The 10,759-nt window shown below is 40.3% G+C and overlaps 1 protein-coding gene across 1 annotated transcript; it reads right to left on the bottom strand.

Moving 5' to 3' along the window:
• Positions 1-295: 295 nt before the first annotated feature.
• Positions 296-10,517, bottom strand: LOC123132309 (peroxisomal fatty acid beta-oxidation multifunctional protein). The gene is made up of 18 exons (XM_044552099.1): positions 10,230-10,517; positions 10,056-10,127; positions 9,359-9,421; positions 9,198-9,254; positions 8,999-9,066; positions 8,794-8,875; positions 8,639-8,694; positions 7,926-8,228; positions 7,154-7,240; positions 5,683-5,857; positions 5,418-5,539; positions 5,022-5,185; positions 3,912-4,166; positions 2,999-3,120; positions 2,772-2,893; positions 2,504-2,652; positions 1,150-1,288; positions 296-569 (listed from the first exon to the last, which is right to left on the bottom strand). Exons 1-18 carry the CDS (start codon positions 10,324-10,326, stop codon positions 522-524), a joined length of 2,181 nt encoding a protein of 726 aa, XP_044408034.1. The 5' UTR covers positions 10,327-10,517; the 3' UTR covers positions 296-521.
• Positions 10,518-10,759: the final 242 nt, after the last annotated feature.

Raw genomic sequence — 10,759 nt, 5'->3', positions numbered from 1 at the left:
TCATGCGGTCCAAGGGGAATATCACCAGGCCCAAGAATTGGGCCCTATAGGCCGAGGCCGCGGAGTAAACCCCATCATTTATTTTGGCGAGCGGCTAAAAGGGTGCTCTCCGCTCCGTAGTGAAGGATTGCCGAACACAGCCTAAATAGTCGTATTGCTCTTTCCAAACTAATTTATGGGAACGCGCATTCGACCAATGTATTGGCGCACTTATCAGCAAACAGATTGCCGGCTCATATAGCGCAGAATTTCAACCCCCCCTTGTGCCCGACTCTGTGTTGTACACTCCGGCAAATACAGCATACACGGGGTCTTTATTCTACTTGCGACAGAATCACAATACCATATAGTTACAGATTTACAGTTATGGAACTACAATCAGAACAGTATGCTTAGACATTTATTTATTCTGATTGTTGTATCAGCCCTGGAGGTCCTTCTGAGTACCACCACATATGTGCCGAAGGCAGTGTTGACGCTGTTCAAGCAAAAACCGTGCCAAGTGCCTCGTATGCTGAACCTCACATGCGTGACCTCGTCGGAGCTTGCTGAGCCGTCTTCGGCGCGCCCTGCGGATATTTTGGCATGTTTAATTTCCAACAAGATTGATAAGAAAAGGAGCAACACAATATTTCAACCAATTGATAAGATGGCCTTATGATTGTCTAAAGATGCGCAGTATGGGTACAGGCCACAATTTAAGCTCCAGTTTGAACTTTTGCCATCACACCGTTACCATATATAACTTCTGGAACCATAACTATGAGATTTTTCTCTGTTTAACAAATTACCCAGAACATATCCCAAAGAAAATCCACCCACTAATTTTCCAGCTTCTCAACTACTAGTACTATGCAAGTAGTTTCGTGTGCCAACGAACAGCCTCGACAAAACAAGACTGACAACAGTTGACAGTCAGAAAGAAAATTTATTGAAAATCATAAGTTAATAAATAATTTCTAGCAATGACACAGCAGATTATGTTAAACAAGTCGTACAATAATTAGACATGGATGATCTTAATGTTTTATGTTCATCATTATTTGTATGTAAAATGTAATCGCGAAAAATCTATATGCAACAAGTCAACATAGTCAGCCAGTTAGGTTAAGATAATCCATCAGAAAGAGGGGGAATGCAAGAGTGTACCAGTGGTCGGCCGCTTTTCGCTCTCTCCTCCAAGTATGATGATGGTTTGAAGAAATCACCGTAAATTTCAGCCCACTTGCTAAGCTTTGAATGTATATAGGATGCTCCAACCGTATCAGCCCAGAAGATGAGGCCACCCCTTCATCAAAAGACTACAGATTACAACTAATACTCCAAAGTAACCACCACACCTTCAACTAACAGTAATAATAATGACAAAATACATATCATAAAGATGACTACAACTAACAGGGATTGTATCGTACATTAGGTAAATTATAGCTTGCATATATGTTTACTTAACTAAAAACTGCTTGAGTATCATTAAAACTATCAGCTAACTGAGCAGAAGGAAAGAACATCTGCTTGAGTATCATTAAAACTATCAGCTAAAATGAGCAGAAGGAAAGAACATGGCGATTTAAAAATAATCAGGTATAGAGCTAACTCACTAGCTTCAAGTGCTTGTTATAGCTATATATATATATATCCGTGTAAAATCCTCATTGTATAAGGGGTTTTCTGCATATTTACCACACATAGACGTGTATATATATCGACCTATAACCTCATGGAAATACAAGTTGCATACTTCCTCACATGGTATCAGAGCTCACGGTTTAAGGTTTTTTTATTCACTCTGGACGCCGCAGCCCATCCTTCCCTCAATCGATCGGTCTCTTCCAGATCGGTTTCTCTCTGGATCGGTCTTCCCTATCTGCTCTGCTTTTCCATCACGCCCACCACGTACTCATTGTTCCGATGGGGAGAAGAATTTATAATTAGCTTTTTGGGGAATTTCCAAACGGCTACTCGCTCCAGCTTTACCTGCTCTCCTCCGGTCAAAACCCACAGACGTCTCCCCACGTGAAGCCCTCACTCACTACAGTAGTTCAGGTTGAAACCTGCCCTGCTCCCCTCAGATTAAAGCCAGCGCCGCCGGAAATTGCCGCCCCCAACTGCTGCCTGCCCGCCCCCACACAGCTGGATCGCGCTGCTTCCCAAGCGATCCCGCCCAAGCTCGCACACTCCCATGGATCACGCCCATGGCTCGACACTCTCCCACTCACCTACCACCACTTATTCCCTCACGCGCCTCCGTTTTCTTCCCACGTGCATGCCCACCAGCCGCTCACCCGCCACTGCTCCTAATCAATTGCTGTTAAATCTATTCTGATATATGACAGACAATGCGGCTACCTAAGACTTAAATTAGGTCCATAATTTATAACAGCATATAGCCAGCAGTAGAATCTAAACCTGTATATATAATGTAATCATATTTCGATTGAATGCAGATTGTCATTGGTTAACTAGGATTTAGGACAGTCAGAGATAAGCAGCTGCTGCCTACCTGTACTTGGGAAAGCCCATCCCAAGGACAGATGCAATATCAAGATCAGCAGCCCTGATCACCACATTTTCATCCATGACCCTGCATGCCTCATTAACGACTGGGAAGAAAACCATCTCCAATATATCTTGATCCGATAAAGTAACAGGCTGCAAGCAAGTCAATGTATCAATATTAGGAAAACCTTCCATTAACAAATGAGATAGCACGGCATTTTTTAGTAGATGCAGAAACAACGTAACAGAAAGTTAGAAAGAGGAAGCGAAACCTTTCCACCCGGCATTTTCTTTGTCTGTCTTCTGTACTCGTCGATCACATGTTGAACACTAGGGTCAGGCTTTGGCTTCGCACCCTTCTCATAAAGGTAATAACCTTTTCCATTGATTTTTCCTGTAAAGTAACAGGGAAATTTTAAGTGAAAAATGCATATACGGGAATGGTGCAGTAACTATCACTCTAGTCATAGCTGGAGCGAAAGCAGGTTCAGAAGCATACCTTGCCGCCCATTCTTCGCCATCAGTTCCACTAGACCAGAGTGAAAATTCCGTGTTCCAAAGGCAGCTGCATATATATCCTTTACTGCCAAGGCTACTCCATATCCAGCTACATCTTGGAGTCTGCAGGGGAATGGGAACAGCCAAGCATAAGAACTCATGTGAATAACAACAACAACAACAACAACAACAAAGCCTTTGGTCCCAAACAAGTTGGGGTAGGCTAGAGGTGAAACCCATAAGATCTCGCAACCAACTCATGGCTCTGGCACATGGATAGCAAGGTTCCACGCACCCCTGCCTATAGCTAGCTCTTTGGTGATCATGATTAATTTTTTGAAAGAGTCAATGGATGATGCCTGAGCACTGCACTGTTCTGTTCATTGTAGTAAGCTAGCTAAGGCACAGCAAGCATATCCCAAAGATGGTTGAGTGTTAGTTAATTGTTCTGACATTGACATGGTCTCTAAAGCAGAACACAGCTTTCACCATCAACTTCTATTTAACATATACTACAATATTATTTAAAGCAAATAATGCTCGATCTATATATTTGTGCAGATATTATTGATTAAGTTCAAATTCTTTGATTGCAAATATTCTTTTTTAGGTGGATTGCAAATATCCTAATAAGTTGCCTTTTTTTCCTAGAGTGATATTATCACAACTACATGCTCATAGACTCATAGTGGACCATAACATTATAGTAAAATTGCTCTGAAGTGGGTTGCATCTATTTTATTCTAGGTAAGTGAACAGACAATACATACTGGAACATTTTCATCAAAAAATAGAAAACAAATTGTCTATAGTTGAATGGGAACATTTGCATGCTCATTCACATAAGGAACTTAATTTGAGACCATTGGCCATTATCCCACACATGAGCATAAAAACAGAGTCAAAGCACTTACTGAAAAGGTCCCATTGGCATGCCGAAGTTGCTTATTACTCGATCAATTCTGAAAAGATCAATTCCAAGACTAACTAGAAGATGAGCAGCTTGTCCGTAAGGAAAAAATGTACGATTTACTGCAAAGCCTGTGCAGTTGCCAACCACAACAGGGACTTTCTTTATTATTTTCCCAACTGTAATGAGATCAAGGACAGCTTGTGGTGATGTCCTTTCCGTCCGGACAATTTCAAGCAAGGGCATAATATGAGCAGGGCTGTAAATAACATAACATTAGCAAGTCGCCTTCTCAATAAGCAAGTAAAGCTTTAAGGAATGATATATCATCCAATTCAGTAAAGTTCAAGGAGTGTTATTTCCATAATCCCATGCTTGTAACATATTTTCCGAACATTTGTATGAAAGTTCAATAGAAACAGCTTCTCATAACTTCCCAAAATAGATTCTTATAAGAACATATTGCAACATCTACTACCTTATGAAGGCATCTAACTTGAAATTGTGCTAAATCAAACAAAATTGCCCACTTGTCGTTTGGGACATGCAAACATCATTTTGCTATTGATTAAAGAATAATAGGTTATACATTTTTTTCCCTGCAGGAATTGATGATGGTTGTCCATTTGGAAGAGCGGGTTATGATTTATTTTTGGATATTCCTTCAGCAAAATACTTGTGAAAAGGTTTTATTCGGTCATTGCCTTGTGTTTGAATTGTAAGGAGTATTAGCATCGCAAAAAATTATCATGCAGTAAAGCGACACCAAGAATAGCCCTGTCCTACATCTAGTAACTTTAGAATATTATGGGAACTTCCATGAAAAAGTTCACACATTAACACTTAGCGCTAAGGATAACTTAATTGTTAGCATAACAATCAAATTTCCCTCTATGAAGAATAAGTATGCTTTCCCGTCGTAAATTAGATGCATGCAGTTAAATTCCAATATATGGTGTCAATGAATTCAATAGTTACATGCATGTGTTAACAAATTTTATGATGTGAAGTGTTCCAGTAGCCTTGATTCATAAGTCCTAAGCACACTTCTTAAGTTGGAACACTGCTAGTTATCAGGGAGTGTTAAAAAATAACTCAAAAGAGAAAGACAAACCTGAAAAAATGAGCCCCTATAATTCTATCTTGAGAATTTGTCTTCTCGCCGACAATATTCAAATCAATGGTGGACGTGTTCGTTGCAAGTATGCAATGTGGTGGGCAGATTTTCTCAATGTCAGCAAAAATTGATTGCTTCAAAGGAATCTTCTCAATAACAGCCTACAAGAGAAGATCTGTGGCATAAGAATCTAACAAGCAATGACTATGTAATAGATTGCATAACCATATCAATGTTATCTATTAAAATTCCCTATAACAATTTTATGGAAACCTTCATAAGATTCATTAATGCACTACAATGTCATGAATATAAGTTTCACGCACTAGAGGGACCCTGAATAATATGCACAACTATTTGTCTTGAGTAAATCATAAATTATATGAGGACAACCTCAATAACCATATCGACATCCTTGAAATCTGAATAATCCAATGCACCCTTGAGAAGTGATATTGCCTTGCTCATTTTATCCTTGGTCAGTGAGCCTCTTTTGACAAGGCCTTCAAGATTTCCTGTGCAAAAGATCATCGGTGTTGTTCAGTAACATCATTTATAATAACTTGATGTTTAAATATTACACCAACAAGAAATCAAAATCCAATATCCATCAGAAAGAAATTCCCAATAAATGCTACAGTAGTTTCACAAAATTGACCTGCTATTGTTTTTTGTCCCCTTTGCAAAAATTGAGGGTTTACTTCCTTGAGGACAACAGATATATTGCTAACAAGAAGGGCGGTTGCAATTCCAGAGCCCATAAGACCACCACCAATAACAGCAACTTTTCTTATTTTCCTAGGTTTGAGTTGAATATCAGTAACACCTGGTACCTAAAAAAATCAACTGTAAGAGTCAGACAGTGCACCAGGTTACAAATAACCAAAGAGGGCAAAACAAAAGTTGACACATCAAATGGCATCCTTGCAGCAATTTAGCTTTGATGTGTTCACATATGGCATGCAATTTGAGCAAAGCTTAGTTAAGATCATGCATCATACATATTCTGTAACGTAGTCTGGTTGCATGGTTAGTTAAGATCATGTATCATATTCTGTAACGTAGTCTGGTTGGATGGTGGTACAAACAAAAATTAACACCTACACAAATAAATGGACAAGAAATTAATTTGGGTCACAAAGAACAGAAGGGGAAATATTGCAGTAAGCATACATGTAGAAGTTTGAAAATAATTAAGACGCTCCTAAAAGGTGATAAGTCATCCATGACCTAAATAGGTACAACTGGCTTATATATTTGGATATTTAGCATAAAAAGAAATAATATAACTGAAAATTCACCAGTTGATAATATGCAAATATTGCTACGCATTCCTACTATACGAAGAAGTTAAGTATTTTTTTTCAAACATGGTCGTGCATATGAGCTATGTGTTTGTTCTTTTTTTGCGGGGGAGCTATGGGTTTATTCAAATATGAAAATTACATGATTATATTTCAGAATCCAACATTTGCTTCTCATGTAGCAGAATTTGCTTCTCACATAGTTAATTTGAATGGTGAAAAACTAAAATGTCTTGAAGTACTTATTTGATTACATGAAAAATAATAAAAGCTTGTAACGACATGCGTCTGTGGGCAAAGGCTGTACTCAAAGGAACTTGTAACATCACATGTCATAGCACATGCTTGTATATATTGTTTAATTATGTTCTACAACTGAAAAAAAACAAGATTAGTTATGATCCATTTTCTTTTTAATGGGTGATGGTAATTACCAAGGTTAAGGTAAATTAATTACACTTTCCATTTGTAAGGAGACCAAAGTTAACGGTGGTAGCAGGTTAGCAAAAAAATACTATTTGTTACCAATACCGGCAGACAGTTTGGATGTGTCTGCTCTTACCTCTTAAGAGGTATGCTAGTGCATTTAGAAAGTTAAAAGAGCTCTAAAAGTTCTACTTTTGTTCTCTGATAGTAGAAATAAATATAACCAAGGAGTTGCAGATAGGCATTGACGCAGTGTAACTGCTTATAAAATAACTAAAAACAAAGGGATTGGAAGTATTTCCAAGTTAGGCTAACTATGTGCTGCAAACTCAAGATAGTGGGTTAGTGGCAACACATGAGAAGTGAATCAGGAAAAGAGAAGGTAAATAGGAGGACAACCTTAGTGGTGGAACGCTGGGCAAAAAATACATGGACAAGTGCCCTTGACGTTGTTGATAGTACCAGCTCCTTGAAAACCTTGGCTTCCTGCATTATTTAGGTAGATTCACCAAACACATGTATAAGTAATAAGAACAGAATGAAGAAACAATTGTTGTCTACATCAAAGTTTGTTAGTATTATTTTTAAGGCTCAGCCTGTGGTTGCTAAATTGTGTTGTGCTGAACTTGTTTTATAATATGCTGCTAAAGAAGCTGTGGAAGTAGGGATAAGTTTGTTAAACAAACAGTAAACTAGATAAAACTGCATAGATAAGCTGGATTATCATAATCCAACACGATGCCAAATGGAGCCTGCCTAAGTCATGCAGAGCACTGATCCCAACGTAACTGTCAAGTTAATTTGTTACCCTGGGCAAAATTCAGCTAAGAAATATAGGTTCTTCTGAGAAACTAAGAAATATAGGTTCTTCTGAGAAACTGACTAGAGACATGGCTGCATAGGGGCTTTCTTACCTTATGCTTATCAGCAATTACTAAATTAGGGCATATTGGCAAATGGCATCTACCTTCAGTATAAGTGTATCCCCCCTCCCCACCTCTCACCCATCCACCCACACACACCCCTTCAAGTATAATTCTCAATTGACACAATAAGACCAGCCTAATCTCTAGAAGTTCTGGGGAGATATGGTGCCCAGCTAACTGTTTAACTAAAGAGAAGCACGTAGATGGTATTAGAGTATGTACTAAGACAAATAGGAAATTCAAACCTTCACAACACCAGCCTGGCCTCCATACAGTACACCTTCTTCAACAACATCTAGGCAGGCCTGGTGCTGTGGCATGTTTGCTGCAACCTTCTTTGCTTGTTGTCTTGCCATACTTAATATGGCACGAGCTTCAGACAGTGAACCAAGCCTATCGGTTCTGCCAAGAGATCTTATCCAAGGTTTGCGGTAATTTGCAATCTCCAGAGCCCAAAAACGTGACATTTTTATCAACTCATCGGGGGAGCAAAGCGCGTCAATAAGACCACGTTCTTTTCCTTCCTTCGCCGTAATGAACTTCGATTGCTGAAGCAAATGTTATGAATGCATTAATTATAACTGAACATGATAGGAGTAAGAAAGAAGATAGGTTGACACTAATTTCCAGATGATCATTACATATACACTGTTGGTTCAAAAAAATATTGGGTGTCTAATATGTTCGGTGCTACATACATGTACCAGGCATTAACAATTTGAAATGAGATTCTTATGTATGCTTTAGTTTTTCAAAATTCATTGTTCTTTGAAAATCTTATACTATCATGGTTGAATATGAATGAATATAACTCAAGCCACTAACTTAAAATTGGCTTTCACTATTATATGCCTCTTGGTTAATGTACTTTGCATATGTTAATCAACTAAGGAGACGAAGTTTATTTGACGCAGCTAGAGCAGCATAACAAGTTACACAGAAGATAGATTAGACTTACCAGCATCATTTCTATTGCTTTGGGCAGACCTACGAGCCTCGGTAGACGCTGAGTTCCTACATGATAAGTGAAAAGGTTTCAGAACCCATTACAAAGCAAGCAAATAAAATCATTATTTCAAGCTGCCGGAAAAAGATGTATCCCTAATTCCCTACCTCCAAATCCAGGAATCACGCCAAGAGTTAGCTCTGGTAATCCAAGTTGAGCTTCAGGGGTAGATATCCGAGCATGACAACCCTGACAATTTTTAAAAAAAGAAATTGCCGTTTATAAGATAAAAAGGACTTAGGTTCAGCTACAGGTTAAAAATGATAAACCACTGTAAAAATGTTCTATGGGATAGCAACAAAAATGACAGACCATAATCAACTCTAGACCGCCACCAAGAGCAAGGCCTTGAATTGCAGCAACAGAAGGCTTTTTGCCATCTGCATGTAAAGAGGTTTTCACAGTCAGGCCCAGATATTGTGATACCAATACAAATTTTGAGGTACCTAAAGAGTTCCATCATTCATAAATAATAGAAACTATGAGAAAACTAGAAACAAAAAAGCCAAACCTTCCATCATGTTTGATACAAGATCAACAGATACATCAGGCATAAGTGACACATCTCCTGCAAACCCATGTTCAATGTGTAAGAAAATAAAACAGTTTGTCCAAAAAAGCTAGGCTGTGGACAATCAATTTACCAACCGTACAAATGAAGACACCCCTTACCAGTCTCATGAACTTTTGTGAAGACATTGATATCGAAGCCTCCACAAAATTTCCCCGCAGCACCTATAAAAACTATGAAGTAAGTATACAGAAGAAAGAAGTATCAGAAATAGCAAATTTCCTGAATTGATTTTTTAACCCCTTGCCCACATCCCTCGAATGCACTGCGCCGTAAGGCCTCCTCTGTGTGTGCAGTGACAGAAAAGAAGTATGCCTCTTATTGTGGTAGGTCAGTCATAGTACCATATACGTCTCCTATCTAGATTATAGTCACGCTATGTCCTTACAATAGAAACACCTACACCCGCTCACCATTTTTTGACCTGTGCAGAAGCAGGGGAGCTTCCCTGTAGTCAAAAATCTATGACAAGGAGCAGCTCCCTTCGTACTTCAGTTGAAAATTCTAGTGAGATTCCCACTTTCAGCCAAGCGGCGAGCATCCTAAAAATAACTCGAGCAACGATGACTAGAATACTGAAGCAACGCCACCACTAAGATGACTGGGAACAGCACAAATGAAATGACACGATGGCGACAGCTCCAGTACCATCCTAACTGTCCTAGTATAATACAGAAATAGCTGGGTGTTTAACGAATTTCACAGAAAAACAAAACAAAACAAAATTTCTAGTACTTCCTAACATCAATTCGTACAACAACTACATAAAACAGAGTCCACCAGCGAAGAGGATCTCACCAGTGAGCACGATGGCCTTGACGTCGTCGCGACCAGCCGCCTCCGCGTACTTCTCCTTGAGCCCCTGGATGACTGCACGGGGAGAACCGAACCGGCGCACGGCATTAGACTAGCGGGAGGAGCCCCGACGGAAACCCACCCCAACCCCAAGAGGAACGGAGAGGAGGGCGTTACTGATGGGGTGCAGAGCATTGACTGGCGGGTTGCAGATGGTGATGAGCGCGACGCCGTCTGCGCCCACCTCCATGGTGACGCGGATCGCCCCCGCCATGGCTGACTCCGCCGCGAGGACCTGGGGATCGATGGATCGGAGAGGGGGGGGGGGGGGGGGAAGAGACGTGGAGGACTGAAGCTACCGGCACGAGTCTCGAGCTCGGGAGGAGGACGGATAGACGAGAGAGAGGGCTGTGGAGTGGGACCGGTGTCGCCGCGTCCGGTGGGTGGATCGGATCGCGGATGTGTCCAGCGTGCCCGCCGCTGGGTTTTTTCTTTTTTTTGAGAGAGAACACGAGTGTGCTGGACGCAAGTAAGGTTTTCCACGCTGCTTGTCTTCCGTGCTGTTTCAGGTACCATCGTTGTTCCGTTTGGTTGTGCCGGGGCGGTGAGGACGGCGTCACGTCGAATAAAGTTGTCTCGGTTTTCCTCTCACCACGGTGATGCTCTTTAAGGGCGTGTTTGGTTGCCGTATGCCACAGTATTTGTGT

This window comes from Triticum aestivum, chromosome 6A (genome assembly GCF_018294505.1).
Source record: "Triticum aestivum cultivar Chinese Spring chromosome 6A, IWGSC CS RefSeq v2.1, whole genome shotgun sequence".
Taxonomy (NCBI): domain Eukaryota; kingdom Viridiplantae; phylum Streptophyta; class Magnoliopsida; order Poales; family Poaceae; genus Triticum; species Triticum aestivum.
This window is presented reverse-complemented; position numbering and strand designations above follow the sequence as displayed.